This window comes from Python bivittatus, unplaced genomic scaffold (assembly GCF_059951505.1).
Source record: "Python bivittatus isolate LINGU-HERP-01145 unplaced genomic scaffold, Pbiv_v1 ctg000700_np1212, whole genome shotgun sequence".
Lineage (NCBI taxonomy): Eukaryota > Metazoa > Chordata > Lepidosauria > Squamata > Pythonidae > Python > Python bivittatus.
In genome coordinates this window covers 22144222-22160510 of record NW_028277098.1, presented here as the reverse complement: position 1 = coordinate 22160510, position 16289 = coordinate 22144222, and the positions used below count along the sequence as shown (strand labels likewise).

General features: G+C 39.4%; 1 protein-coding gene across 2 annotated transcripts in view; it reads left to right on the top strand.

Annotated features, from left to right (window-relative positions):
• The window catches only part of ABCA4 (ATP binding cassette subfamily A member 4), a 109936-nt gene that overhangs the window by 43049 nt on the left and 50598 nt on the right, over window positions 1–16289 (top strand). The window contains exons 13-18 of one of the 2 annotated variants that reach the window (XM_025163121.2): window positions 545–750; window positions 2187–2363; window positions 6699–6921; window positions 10095–10316; window positions 11828–12032; window positions 14701–14799. In XM_025163121.2, coding sequence (XP_025018889.1) covers window positions 545–750; window positions 2187–2363; window positions 6699–6921; window positions 10095–10316; window positions 11828–12032; window positions 14701–14799 — 1132 coding nt within the window. The remainder of the gene's footprint in view (window positions 1–544; window positions 751–2186; window positions 2364–6698; window positions 6922–10094; window positions 10317–11827; window positions 12033–14700; window positions 14800–16289) is intronic. The other variant, XM_088153232.1, reaches the window with a different exon arrangement.

Sequence of the window (16289 nt, the reverse complement as noted above, 5' to 3'; positions counted from 1 at the left end):
TGGACAGGATCAAGATTTTTTCTGGAGAAATAATGTTTCAATAGCATTGTAGAAGGAAATCATGGCAGTTAACCCATTGGTCATCCCACTAATCAGCAGAATTGACTCTGTTAATCTGGATGGGTAGCTGGTTATTGTCTGACTCCCTCACTGCTCTATGTGTAATGGTTCTGAAGCTGCATACTCAGGGGAAAAGAACTGTCAGTCTGGATAGAAAGAGTATTCCACCCAGATTATACAAATTTCAAATTAGTTTCATTATATAGTACATCTGAATGCAAACCTCAGCTAAATTTGCAAACTCCTCCTATTTTGCAAAACCCACCACTTAGGCTCTAGTCACATGCATTGTTGATATGTAGACTGATTGATTTTGACCAAGGTTGCAGACTTTGGCAGGAAAATGCTTCTCCATTATTTGTTATAATAAGCAATAATTCTTCTTACTAGTGTCCAAATCATATTAAGGTAAATTCTGATCTATATAAATATACATTCCTACTGCTATCTCATTCTAGTATATCTTATGCCTCTGTTATCACAGTGCTTGACCCTTGATAAGTTTGAAGGCCTAGCTGATGAAACTGAGTTGATTTTTCATGCTCGCTCTCTTCTGGAGGAAAACAAATTCTGGGCTGCTGTTGTCTTTCTTGACGTGGATGCAAAGGCCAGCCAGCTGCCACTTCATGTGAAATACAAGATACGCATGGATATTGATGCTGTGGAGAAAACAAACAAAATCAAAGATAGGTAAGGACAGTCTCTAATCTTTAGGGCACGCAAGCAGGGCCTAATGACATACCAGTGACTGGAGAGAGAAAATAAATCAGAACTGCCAAGACTAGCTCTCCCCAACATGGAATCCTCCAGATCTGTTGGATGTCCCCAATCATCAAAGGGGCCTAATAGGAGTTGTAATTTATTATATTTAGACAGACAGACAGAAACTTTATTTCGGTCACTGACCAATAAAATATTACATTTAGGGGAAAGAGAGCTGGTAAAGTTATATGGATGACTGTTATACAGTATATAATATTTAACTACATGCCAATGTGTGCCCTTTTAAAGTACATCAAACAGTGGTGTGCTGGTAAATATGTTATTATGAGTGCATATACAATCACTCAGAGAGAGAGTGAGAGTGAGCACACGTACCATTACAAAGCATAATGCCTATTTATTAGAACACAAAATCAACCCTACGCATGGAAGTTACTTGGGAATAAGTTCATCTGAATTCTCAGTGCTTACTTCTGACTTTTAAACACCTGAGCTTTAAATAAGGATCCTCAGCCAGCTAAAATGAAAATGAAAATTTGAGCATATAATTAGAAATGCAAATTACTTTGTGAATGTTTAGCAGAGGTTATATTTATAGTCTTTAAGTTGCCACAAGATTCTTCCTTCTTTCCAATAAAAGGTGGTATGATGGCTTTATCTGTGAGATTTGATTTCTGATAGCTCCTTTACTTATCAGGTCCATGGCTGATTCTGCAATTACCAAGTGATGAAAAGAAAACTGCACCTAAACCACTGTTTCCAAACTCTTCATTCCATGAAGTCTAATTATTGGGCCAACTCAAAGATGATAGCACCTGACTGTTTTTGTCAAAAGCTAAGCAGGCTGAGACCTGGTTAAGACTTTGATGGGAGCCCATCAGGAAATACCTGGATGGTAGACCAAATGGAAAGTTGAAAAAAATATTCTAGAAGAAGGCAGCAGCAAACCATTTCCACACTGCTGTCAGGAAAACTAGATTACATCTCCATTACTCCTATAGTTTTTCCTTAAGGGCATGATTTTTCTATCACAGGTAACCAATGTGAAGGCCCCATTTGGATCTGATCTTTAAACCCTTTCTCCCTTGGCTCAATCTCTGTTCTGACAAGAAGCCTAGGGTATCAATTTGATGCTCACAAAGCTTTCCCGTGACTTGCAAATACAGTGTGCGAGGAGTCTAATCTAACCCAAGCAAATGGTTAAAATTCCTTAGTTCTCCCACAAAACCTCAACCAAGATTGGCCTCCACTCTTGGTATTTGTGAAAGGAAGAAAAAAAAATGCAGTTGAGGGCCAATCAAACAACTGACATAGCGCATAGTTTGCCTCTCAGAGTCTGGTGACTGTCACTTTTACCCTAGTCATATCCCCCACCAGCCTGAATCTGTGCTTTGTCTCTGCAGGTACTGGGATCCTGGTCCAAGAGCTGACCCAGTGGATGATCTGCGCTACATCTGGGGAGGGTTTGCTTATCTGCAAGACATGATTGAGCAGGGGATTATCAAAACCCAGACCCGTGTTGATGTGCCCCCAGGGGTTTACCTACAGCAAATGCCCTATCCCTGCTTTGTAGATGATGTGTGAGTAAGAGCAGCCACTGTGATCTGTTTCCGATAACTAACTGGGTGGCTAGCCAGACGGCACTTTGGATCTTACAAATAACACTGTTTTTGCTTTTGATCGTGCTAGAGATTCTAGAACTTAAAGTATTAGACAATTTTGTTCCCAAGGAGTCAGAATTGTATTCTTCTAATTAAATCTGAAATAAGGAATCTAGAACAAAGAACAGTTATCATAACAATTTCTCTACATATTTAAAGTAGAAAACAATAGGATGGCTTTTGGTTTAATACAACCTCTAGTGCTAAAAATAAAAATTAATTCATTAGCAACAGGAGAACCAGGAAAAGTTGCAAAGTTTATAGCTGTTTTTCTGAACTCTTCTAAGCAGGGGAAGTATTCAGTTCCATTTTCAAGAATGAAAAAAGAATACAGGTATGCTGAAAGGCATGTCACCCTCTGCCACAACATTAGAATCCAGGATCATTCAATGATGCTGAATGGTGCAAGGTTCAGAACAGGCTAGAACAAACCAAACAAAAGTTGTTTTTCATATACTACATACTTATGCTATGATGGTAATGATCATTCCCTCTTCTAATAAAAGTGGTTAATTTTTCAGTACCATTTCTTGGGACATGAGCAGGTTAATGTTTTTAATATAAACACCATTTATCTATCTATAGTTAGAGAAATAGTAGTAATAGAAATAATAATAATAATGATGATGATGATGATGATGATGACATTGCAATACCTGGAAACAGCAGAATATAAGAGAATGAACTAGAGAAAATCACAAAATATAAAGACATGCAAATAGAAGTAGAACTATGGCAAAAAAAAGCAAAGATAGTATACCAGTAGTAATAGGCCCCTTGGGTGCAATTTCAAAACACCTGGAGGATCACTTGAACACCATTGGCATTGACAAAATCAGCATCAGTCAATTGCAAAAGGCAGCTTTGCTTGGAACAGTTTACTGTATATCCTGCGACGATACCTTTAATATTATTATCTGCCTATCCCAGGGAAAGATTTGATAGATGGACAAAAATGCCAAATCCATTCTAAACATCTGGCTGAGTGTGCAACCAACCATAATAATAATAATAATAATAATAATAATAATTTTATCCCATATTTGGTCAATGCAAGGTAGCAAACTGACCTAATACTCCTGCCTCCTATTTTCCCCACAACAACAAGCCTGTGAGGTGGGTTGGGCTGAGAGAGAGGGACTGGTCCAAAGTCACCCAGCAGCTTTCATGCTAAAGGAAGGCCTAGAACTTATGGTATCCTGGTTTCTAAGCCAGCACCTTAACCACTATACAAAACTGGCTCTTTAATTAAACTGTATCAGGAGGCCATTATTAAAATGCTGATCTCTTCCAGCATACCTCTTATTAAATTGTTAAAAAACAGTACTGTGCTCCAAAACAACTAGTCCCTTTCCCTGTTTCTGGCTAACATTTGGGACTGATGAAATAAAATGAATTTGCTAAAGGCTTTTCTCTACATCCCAAAGCAGTGCAAGTAATAGGGCTTTACAAATCCCGCTTGCAAACCAGTAAGCCAGAGTCTGATGTTTTTCATTTTTTGACCAGCATATTTCAAAGCAGGGAATAAGGCAGCCTTACCCAATCTCATACTCTCAGGATGTGTTGGAATTATGGAATTCCCATCCAGTTTGGCTAATTGCTGAAAGGCATAGTTCCACCACATCTGGGGTAGCAGGTTGGGGAAGGCAAAACTAAGGTGTTAATCAAGGAAACTTGGATTTAAATCTCTCCTCAGATGGGCTAGTCTCTGTGCAAATACAGGGTGGCTTTATTTTGTCCTGTATTTAATTTTTGTTGTATTTTATTGAGAAATGCTGCTATAAAGTATTAAGCAATACAAAGAAATATATATTGTGAATTAGGGTCTAACAAAATTTGCAGTGTTGCATTCTGCAGCCTCTTTCTTCAAATTTTCACAGTCCTTAGGGTGGAATTTTATCAGGTTCAAGGGACAAAACTCAGGCAGAGGTCTAGTTCTCTCCAAAGACATCACATTCCTTTGATTTGTCATCAATCATCATCTTCCTTAGGTCACTTTTCAACATACTAAGAAAAGATCTTAAAGTTGTTTTAATTGGTTTTGCTCCATGCTAATGATGCCAAAATCCTTATGTGAAAATGAGAAATATATAGCAAAAGCTCAACAGTGGGGTAGTGCTTAAAATGTTGGATTAGGACTGAGGAAACTTAAGATAAAGTCCATTCCTAGCCACAGAAACTCACTGGATGACCTGGGTCCATTCACTCTCAGCCCAACCTACTTCACAGGGTTTCTGTTGTGGGGATAAAATGAAGTAAACTGTCATGTAAGACCATCATATATTTCAAAGTATATGATGGTAGTATATTTGGAGCCAAAGCTATAACAATTCAGCAGAACTTGCCTTTTTGTTCTGCTGAAGATAGTCCCCCCCCCTCCATAGTTGTAATGTAAAGATGAGGAAGAAGAGGGTTACAGATGCCATTCTCAAAGGTTAACTTACTACCATGGTGAACAAAAATCTTTTGGTTGTCACTCTGCTTCCCTTCTGGAATGGGATTACAGTTCCCCGAATTCCACCCAGAATAGGAGGGCATCATGTTAGAGAAAGTTGCATGATCAGGTAAGATCTATTTCCACATGTAACATATCTCTCAACTAATTTTGAAAAAGATTTTTATACACTGATTGACACTATGATGCGAAAGCCTGTTTTGTTATGATGTGTTAGGAATAGATATGGACAGTTGCATGGTTTTTACCAGCCCTTTCCTCCCTTTATGAAACTTTTCTTCCCATTTTTTTTTAAAAAGGCATCTCTGAAGCAACCCTAGCCCCATTTCCAGGAATCTATCTGGAAAGAAGCCCCACGGAGCTCAATGAGATTTACTCAGTGGAATCCAGATACAGCTGCAGGAACAGTCCCAGAATAAATGTCACCAGAGCACCATTTTGTGATTTCAGGATTCTCAAAAATTCCAATCTAAAAGACATCACTCTGACTTGCAAAATAAATCCCTTCTCTGCCAGGAATTACATGACTTCAGTTTATTTTCAAGAATACTCCATTTCTTAGTGATCTGACTTAACAGCTAAGGTGTTCCTTTTGTCTCTGGCTAATGCTATCCTGCTATGATCTTATCTTTGACTCTGAATACAATGCTGCCCCACAGCTTCCTCCTCAGGATACCCAAAATAGAGATAATCCCATAAACACATGATGTGATTTATTTCTGTCTCTCTTCGATTGGTACCTCTCCATATGGTGAATTGATTATATCAGCATGGAGGCCTGCAGGAGGCAGAGAGTGACTCTGGGTCCTTTGAGAAAGGCACAGAACTCTGGCAGTAAGGCCTGGCTGGGTCACAGAATCAGATTGTTAATGTGAGTAACGGAACGCATGTTCCTTAGGAGTTCCACAACGGTGACAAATTGTTTTGTTTCTGCAAAAAGCACTTTTTTTCAACTGCATGGGTGGCTGCTTCAGCCTTCCTCAGAAATGAAGCCTCCCTCAAACTGAGCTCAATTTTTTGTGACTACTGGGATGTGGCCATGTTGTTTCCTTTCAATAATACAAGTGCTTGCTATTGCTTTTTTTCCTGGGTTTTTTTTTTTTTTTGGCCTTTCCAGTCTATCATACAGCCTGGGATGTTCTGGTGCAGTGTTTCTCAAGCGTGGCAACTTTAAGGTGTGTGGCTGGGGAACCTCATCCATCTTAAACTCACTAAGTTTGACAAACACTGTTCTGGTGGCTTTCCACCTGCTCAGATTGCTTTCCCCAATCCTCTTTAAATGAGTTTAAAATTGATTCCCCAAGTGGTGAAAAAGAGTGTTTGTCTCTTCAAATCCCTTGTGCTTCTAAAATTTGCAACCTTTCCTAAGCCTGCAGCCTTAAGAAATGCACATCTGACTCTTGAAAGTATAGAAGCAGAAATCTTTGTAAAAGAAAAACCACTAGAAATGGATGCAAGTGTATGCTCCCAAACACACAGCCCACTATTCAGGAAGCCGTCATGTCATTTCCCTCACATTAGCTTGGAATTCTGGAAGTTGTAGTCCAACATATCTGGACGGAAAGTACCTGAGGAAGGCTTTGATAATATTTCAGTGCTCTGTCTTAGATGTTCATATCAGGTAATAGCAGTTTAATTCTCCAAAGAATTCAGGGGCGCCTTATTTGGCCGCGACGCGCAGGAGTTTCCTTTTGATCCTTCTCGCGGCTGAGAAGCAATTTAAATCTTAAGATGCTTCTCCGATACCTTTCAGAGCAGGGTTGTTTTTCTTTTACATTTGTTTCTTCCTTGCCTGGCAGCTTCATGATTACTTTGACCCGCGCCTTTCCCATCTTAATGGTGCTGGCTTGGATCTACTCTGCTTCCATGACTGTTAAAAGCATCGTGTTGGAGAAAGAGATGAGGCTGAAGGAGGCCTTGAAGAACAGAGGTGTCACGAACGGGGTGATTTGGTTCACGTGGTTTTTGGACAGCTTTCTCATGATGACCGTGAGCACGTTTCTCCTGACGGCTCTCATTACGGTAAGGGAGCAGGAGGGGCGGGGGCGCGGCTTTTGTTTTCGAAGTTTCGAGGTCCAGACGTGCCCTTTTACCCTTTCGCGCTCGAGGTATTAGTAAGAAACAATAGGAGCTATACGTTAAAAAAAAAAAAAAAAAAAAAGGAGGAGGAAGCCTGCTAGAAGACTGGCCTCTTTTCAGCACGTAGCAGAAGGCGCATTTCTTTAGAAGCCCCTTAAGGCAGCAGAAGCAGAGGCATCACTTGGGAGGGACAGATATATCCACGGGAGAGTTTGCCTTTGTGACTCCTCCGGTTGGATTAGGGCTGACAGGTCACGTTCTAAACATCGCCTTCAGGTTGAGGAGGCCTTGAAAAGGAGGCGTCCCTCCGCCTTCCTTTTGAAAACCTGATGGTGAGGCGTGTTTCCCTTTCAAACTCATTTATCACTACCCCACCGGTTGCTTCGTTTAAATACATTATCACTTTGAGAGCTGGGAGGGACACAAAGGCTTATCATTTAAATGGCCTTTCAGCGTGGAGACTTTGGGTTTATGTTTACACTGACCCATTCAAGACAGATTCATAATTATGCCTCAAGATATATTCATTTGTTTGTATATTTGTGGGGTTAATGGAGCTGTGGTCTGTAGTCCAACACCTCTGGGGGATATCAAATTGGGGCCAGTTACCCTAAGTTCTTATATTGTTTTTCTGCTTCCTCATATCATTTATCATAAGTACCCAAAGCTCTGTGGGTTGCTTTGTGATCTGCCCACTTTTAAGATAACGATAAAGGTAACCCTGAAGGCCTGACTCTAATGCTTGCTAAAGAATAAATATATTTAAACAGTGTTGTGAAAGAGGGCCAGCATTCAGTGAGAAAATCTTTGCTGTTTAATTTCTTTGGATTAGTGTCTGAATTAAAGTGGGATAACAGTGTTTCCATTCTATTGGGCCTACATGCTGGTTTTGGATGTATTTTTGATGTCAGTGTAGTAAAGAGTGATTTTTAGACATTCTGCTTTTCAGTAGCTTCTCATTTGGGGCAGAAGGAGGAACAGCAATCAGAATCTGTTCTGCTTTTTCAGTATTGTTTGTATTTTAAGCCATTTACTTCCAGGCAGACAATTCCCATTTGAATTTCTAATTAAAACACCACTGTGTTACAGAGATTAAGTCAAGAAGTAAAGCTGCACTGCAGATTTGTGAGATTCAGAGGAAGCAGTAGCAAAACTAAGGATTGTGTGACTGGTTTCATGCATCATGCTAAACCATCACAATGGCTGAGTTCAAAATACCAGCTAAGCCAAAACCCAGCAAGTCACATTCCTGCTTGTTTATGAGTGAATCAATAAAATCCAACAGTTGCAGAAAATAATAAAACTTAAAAACACAATATAAAATCCATAAATGACAGCAGTACCGCAAACAATTACAGGGATAAAAGATTTAGATTTTACAAATATGTATTTATTTATAGTAGTTCTATACCATCAACTCTTCCAAGGATTCCTGGTGGCCTGGATATAAAATCTGTGACACATAAAACATAAGCACACTCAAACCTGGTGTCCAATAAGCAGCTTCCTTCATTCCTCAAAATGTAAACGCTGTGGAATAAGTCAGTCTTAGCCGCCATCCAGAAAACTGTTAGGAAGGGTACCATTTGTATCTCCAGAAGTAAGCTGTTCCACAATACAGGAGCATATAAAACAAGGTGTTCTAGCCTCCCCTAGCCTCAGTGAAGATGAATGAGCTAAATGGTCTTTTTTTATCTAAAGAAGGCTGTCCTGCAGATTCCTGGACACCAAGTGAGAAAGGGTTGTATAGGTTAAAACCAGCACTTTTATAGTCAGAAGCCGAATGAAAGCCAATGTAGTACCCACAAAATTGGTGTTAAATGGCACAGATGACTGTTGTGCTCTGCACCAATTGGGTGGTCTTCAAAGGCAGCTCCATCTACAGCAGATTTCAGGAGTTGATCTGAGAGGTGATGAAGGCTTGGGTAACTATTGCCAGGGCAACATGCTCCTTCAGGGAATCAAAGAGGTGCTGACTGTCTTCCAAACCTAACTGCTCACACACACACATACTTTTTTTTTACTGAAGCAACCAGGTGCAGCATGGGTCTGGTGCACATGTGGTAGAATTCATCCCACAGATCACCCATCCTATTTCTTCAGAGACCAGAAGTCATGAATTCAGATAATATTGCATGATGCTACCAGAATAATATCTTCTGACTCAGCCCCTGTGGCATCCAGGCCGTGACATATTTGAATGATTTATTCTCAAACTGCTACCCCCAAAACTCACTGCAACCCTTGAGAAGATCTTTCTATATCTTGCCTTCCAAACAGAGTGGTTCACCCTACATAGGTCTGCTGGGGCATAGTCCACAGATGCAATAAGTTTGGAGATGTACCCACACTTTGTCACCCTTATCACTGCATTGTAGGTTCAGACATGAGCTCAGGGAGGTCAGGAACAGATCCTTCAATGTGGATGGGACACAAGCAGGATCCCTACCTTGTCCATATAGCCCAACATCACAAACAGGCATTTACTGCCCATCACCTCCATAGCAGAACTCGTGGTCATTGCTATTTTGTCTTCCCTACCCTAGGTTGCATGTCCTTCTATGACAAATAATCAGTATAGGGTAATGTTAAAGACGGTTCATAATATTCCCTCTTTCCATTTGTTTTTGGCTGGGCTTATAAAGCATGCTAAGTGATCATGTGATTTGTGTCTTAGCAAGTTGTGGAAATCCAGCCATTGATGGTTTAATCAGTTTATTCCATACTGTGATTAATCAAACTTTGGCTTAGCATATTATGTGAATGCCATTCTCTGGAAACAGGAAATTCAGGAAATCCATTTGGCTGCACGTATGATGTGGCAGACTTTGAGATACTGAATTAGAATAGAGTTCAAGTCCACTCTGAATCATAGTGATTTTAGTATCAGTCACTGTCTCTCAGCCAACATGCCTTACAGAGTTGTGGAGAAGTTGGAGAAGGGAGTATCACATACACCTCCTTGAACTCCTGGATGAAGCTCAATCAGTGAGGCCAAAATAATGTTAGTGGGTAACCATGAAGGAACAGATACCATAAACTGAAGAGCCCTGATCTCAGATGTGTCCTAAGTCAAGATGGTGCTTAAGGATATCTTTCTTTTCTTTCCTATACAGCATAGCAAAGTGCTTCGGTACTGCAATCCCCAAGTTCTCTTTCTCTTCTTGTTAACCTTCGCAACAGCCAGCATCATGCAATGCTTCTTGCTCAGCACCTTTTTCTCCAAGGCTAACCTGGCAGCTGCATGCAGTGGAGTCATCTATTTTACCCTCTACCTGCCCCATATTCTCTGCTTTATCTGGCAGGACTGGCTTCCTCTTAAGATTAAGATCATGGCAGTAAGGATTTATTTTATTTTCTTTCTCTAAGGCTTGTTCCAAAGGTATTTGGTTTACAGGTTGTCCTCAGGTGGGACTGGAATTTCTGTCACTAAGCAATGTGGTTGTAAAGCACAACACCATGTAACCACATTGCTTAGTGACAGCAATTCCAGCAATCCCAGTTGCCTTCATAACATGAGGACCACACGGGTCATTAAGCGAGGACCTTACATGATTACATCTTCCGATTTCTTGTTAGCTTCCCCATTGACTTTGCTTATGGGAAGCTGGCAGGGAACATCAGAAATTATGATCATGTGACCATGGGTCACTGCGATGTCACAATTGTGAGCCAGGTGCCAAGTGCCCAGATCGCAATCATGTGACTGTGGGGACGCTGCAATGGCCAAGGACCAGTCGTAAGCACCATTTGTTCAGTGCCATCATAACTTTGAACGGTCACTGAACGAATGGTCATAACCTGAGACCTACCTATATAGCTACTTCTAATTTCAACATTTTGTCCTATGTTCACATTACTCTGTTTTTCATCTTCATATGTTAGCAGTCCTTACCTTCTTTGTAGTCTTTTTGCTATATTTTTATAAAAAAATAATTTTATATGTAGATTTTTTTTTAAAATGTGTTATTACTCTCTTGTGAAATATCTTCAGGACATAAGAAGGAAAGTGTTTTTTTGCCACTTTCTCTTTAGTAAATGAGTGTAGAATTATGGGCTAATTTGTGAAGCAGACAGTTACACAAAGAGGAGAGATGTGAACAGAACTAGAGCAGGGTGTGCTGGATAACCAGAGCAATAATTCCAAGTAATACTAGGGAATGGGTAAAAATGTATTATTTTATTTTTCCTATCTCTGTCTTATTAAGCCAACTGCATGTAATTGTTAGCTTGCCTTCTCCAACTTGGTACCTTCTAGATATTTTGCTTTCAGAATTCTTAGGCAGCATGCTGGTTCAGAAGTCAGAAGCCTAGCACATCTAGATGGTGCCAATTGGGGTGACTGACGTAGGACATAGATTGGAACAACGATGACAACAAAATTTATTAAAGGAAAATATGGACTCGGGGTTTCTGTCTCTCCCTTTTTACTAGCATGGTTTGTAAATCAATTTTGTTATCATTAACTAGATCTGTCTAACTTTCAGTTCCCATTTGGGTGCAGATTTATTAATTCAGATGGGCTTTGAAATCAGCTCTTTTTACTTTCTATGTGCTGCTGAACCTTGTAAAAAGAGGCTTAGTGTACAGAATCATTAATATACATGGCTTATTTGCAATAGAAATATATGTATATGATTTAAATTATAATTACTTATGTGGACGCTGTAAATTAAATGTAGAAATTCTCCAAGAACAACAGAAAATCAATGAAGCTGAGCCATGGGAAAATAGCAAGGAATTCTCTCCATCACTGGTTTAAAATGAATTTTCATACTTTTCATTCCCCTTCCTGCAGTCAAGATAACTGGCTAGTAATAAACTTAAATCATTTGCCTTTTCCTTCCAGAGCTTCCTTTCACCTGTGGCTTTTGGATTTGGTACAGAATACTTATCACGCTATGAAGAACAAGGACTTGGGTTACAGTGGAATAATATCCAAAGTAGCCCACTGGAAGGAGATAAATACAGTTTCTTGTTGTCTATGGAGATAATGGCTTTTGATGGTTTTATCTATGGATTGCTTGCTTGGTACTTGGATAATGTCTTCCCAGGTATGGCCATCAATGTAGTCTATTTGCTGTATGGATATTGTTGCTGCTCAAGGGTGAAACCCTGTCTCTGCTGCTTTAATATAAACAGAGAACAAACAGGGCCAAATATCTCATGTCTCAGAATTATATTATATTAAATATCTCATGTCTCAGAATCAAATACTATGAAGGTGAATGCAAAGTTATGTGACAAATAATCAGCTTATTCAAAAGGCTTCCCCTTATTTTCCTATCCCACTGCAGTCACCCATTGCTCTCAGATTCTATCAGGAATGTTTCTAACACAGTTGGGTTATTTTCAGTATGGTTTCTCTGTACCCAATGTAAGTATTCTCTTTGTTTGCTTTGAAAGGAGGTGCTAAATATGTGGAATCATATAGTTGTGACAGTTCACATTTTCAAATGTGAACTTATTCTGACATTTTAGATTTAGTCAGAGCCTTAAATTCTAACTTCTGTTCATGGGAAAATATTTTCCTGCATTTCATTTTAAATGTAGCCTCTTTCCTCTTGTGAAAAACTGCTTTAGGGAGCTGAGGACCCTTGAGAACAATACAGGATTTGGCATTGAGAACTGCAACAGGAAGTGGTAATAGGAAAACAACTGGGATCCTTTCCTCCTCTCCCCCCCCCCGACCCCATGGGAGTGACATCTTTGAATCCAAACTATTATGCATTATACAGTGTTGTGGGATAAAAGATCTGTGTAATACATTCACAGATAATATGTTAATTGATACTAATGTTTAAAGTCTGATGGCAAATGCTAGGGTAAAAACTGTGTTAGCAACAACAATTCATCAAGATTTTTATAACATTATATTCCAAATGTCTCAGTCCCTGGTATTACGGTAAAGCCTTATCCAGTCTGGTGTCCTCTGTAGGAATTGGATTATAATTTCCACCAAACTTAGGCAGCATGAACAACCCAGTAAACTGGTGAAAGTTGTAATACAATGGTCTTTAAACTATTTGCCAAAACACATGAGCTTAAAAGTGCAAGGCTGCCATTTGCAAATTGCCAAATTAGACAAAAGTTTAATTACCTTATCTGCCAGAAGATGAAGATTATGTGAAATGAATCTTGTTTCTCCTTTACAGTAGTGCTGACAAATGCAGAAGCATCTCCTACATTTGGCGGGTATGATTAGCACTTACAATTTAAATAATTTATGTAAACTCACAGATTTTTTTTTAAAAAACATGGAGGCATTGGGAAGCTACCTTCCTTGCCAATCATCACCCACTCAAACAGAGGACTATATTACTATGTAGGAGAGTCCTTGGAACTTTAGTACAGGAGTGTACCAGAGGAACAGAGACTGGCCAAAAAAGAGTGGTGGATAGAGAGTTTGAAGCACCTATGGAAACTAATGAGGTCTTTTTGAGGTACGGTGGTGGTACCTCTCCTGATAATTATTCTTTTCATGTTGTGCAGAAGAGCAGAAGAGTGGCTGCAGGGATCACTCCTATACTAGCCAATATGTATTTTATTTACTTATTCAATTTATATCTTGTCTTTCTATTCAGGTGAATGCGTATAAGTCCCTCTCCGTAAGACAGAAAGTTGGATTTCCCCATAGTTAAAGAAACTTGTCTGGTCGCATATTATGTGTTGAAAAGCCAAAACAAAGACTCACAAAAGATCTTATCTATAGAATGAAAGCTCACACCTTACCATTCGCTTTCAGCTTAGGCAGTTTTCCAAGACCAGGGTTAGGTGGTTTCTGAATCACAAGCAAAAAAGAAAAAAAAAGTGTTAAAAAAACCTGCAATCTGTCACAGCTCAAGAAACACTTGTTTGTCTTTGTGGTTGAAACAGCAATAGGCTTTCTTTTGCTTCAACGGGCAGTAAAGAGAACATTCTTTGTAGAGATATTGATGAAGATCACCATTACCAGATACAAGCTTCAATAGCTTAAAATGCTACCCTGAAAGAAGAGGTGACTCAAATTTCATGAGCCCCTGAATTAAAATTTGAAGCTGGAAAAGTTTCTCTATCCCAGTTCCCCACTTTTCCTGTCAGGCCCTCTAAACATCTTCCTCCCTTCCCTTAAGAAGAAACACTGTTGGACATATTAAAATTAATGAATCAGTTTATTATCCCATAAACTTCCATGTTGATTTGCTACAATTAATATGGCTACCCCATGGAAATTGTTCCAATTAAAGCAGCTCTCCTCATCCTGACTTCTTCCAACTGTATCTTACTGATCCAGCCACCTGATATGAGCAGTATTGGCTGAAGAGTTACAAATTCAGCACATCTAAAGGGCATCAGGAGGCGAATACTAATAAAGTGAACTGGGAAGTCCTTATTCCACAGTTTGCCTAAGGTTGACGCTTTCTGGAATTTAGATCCTATTTGTTAAATACTCCATAGCTTAATTTTTAATTAGAGTTTAAGTTCCAGAAACAAATATCATCTTGAACCACATTTAAATGCATTTATTCCTTTCTCCTCCTTCTGATGGGGAAAAACAGCATCCCTCAGGGACTGCAACTGGTTTGGGTTCTGTGGTGGATGGGAATGCTTTGTTCAAACTTGTAATGTGAGCGCTGTTTGATGCTAATGACACATCAAATAATTATTTCACAGTAAGATTTGCATTGCCGATGGCAAAATGCAAAGAAGCTTCTGCATCCTACCAAACTGTTTTTATTTCAGGGGACTATGGAATTCCTCGGTCTTGGAATTTCCCTTTGCAGCGATCTTATTGGCTTGGGTTAGGACACCCAAAGGCTGAGAAAACAACAACTGCCAATGGTGAGTTATGTGGAAAACTGATGTTCAGAAATGTCTTGAGCCACTGATTCATTGAGAGGTGAATGCACTCTTGCGTTTATTCCTGGGAGTCTTCAAAAAGATTAGACACAGACATGTAGTGGGAATATTTTCAGGTGGCTTTGAACTCTTGAGTGGCTGGCTATTCTTAGAGTGTTGCTGGAGAATGAGTCAGACTTCTATCTCAAATCCTTCTAAATTCTGCTGAAATAAACTTGCAGTCTGCAAATCATGCCTTTCTTTTTGATTTGTCTGGAAATAGTTGACAATTATAGACTATTAGGACAACTGCTGAATTAGTGAATGTGACTTTGATCTTGACTAGTCTGGTACCAGGCTAACCAGAAATAGAAATAGCAGTATCTTAGGAAACTTCTGACATTTCCCCCACCTCAGAGATGAACCATACTTTACACACATTCTCAACATAGGAGCTACACTAGCTCAACTGACAGGTTGGCTGTTTAAAGTTCATGTCTTGGCATTAAACCTAGTACTGAAAAGATAAGTCATGCTCATTTTGAGCCCCTTCCCTTCCCTTCCCTTCCCTTCCCTTCCCTTCCCTTCCCTTCCCTTCCCTTCCCTTCCCTTCCCTTCCCTTCCCTTCCCTTCCCTTCCCTTCCATCTATTTCAGATTAGATGCTGCCTGACTCCAAATTAACCCTGGGCACCTCACAGCACAAAAATATAACAAATATGCAATCAAAAATAGAACATAAAACATACATGGGAAGATCTAGTGTCTCTTTCCATTTTTTTCAACAGCTGTCATGGAATGGAGTTCTGTATAAGTTACCTGGCAAGCCTTTATAATAATAACAACAACAATTAAGGAAGAAACTAAGGCCACCTGAAACAAAAACATTCAAACACAATTCAGGGTGGAGATCCTAACTTATATGATATCCCCTCCCAGAGCTTTCTTAAAAAGCCAGGTTTTAATGGCTTTCCTAAAGCAAAACAAGGTGGGGGCAGTCAGCTATTCCAAAGAGCAGGGCTGCAATAGAGGGCTGTGCTGAAAACAGCTTCAAAGGTTAGGTGTTTCCCATATGGAGCTGCATAGAAGCAATTTGTAAATAATCAGGCTCTTTTGGATTTCTTGGAAACAGAAGGTAACATGCCTTTCCATTGCAGAAACATGCAAACAGATTGACATGTGACATTCTGCCCATAATTTTCACTTGTACTCCTATACAGAAATGGTCTTTGGATAGGATATCATATTATTTTAAAAAGCCATAATAATCATGTTGCTTCATTTAAAAAGAAATAAAAATCCACAAGTGAGTAATATTTTTAAGGTCAAATAATTATTTTGTGCCATTTTAGTTGATGATATCTCCCTGCAATGTGCCTAACATTTTTGCAGCTACTAATACTCAGTCCAGTAGAACAAAGGAATTTAGCATGTGACTGGTATATTTCATGTTTGTCTATTTATCTCTGTAAAGTACTTTATAATCCTCTTATAG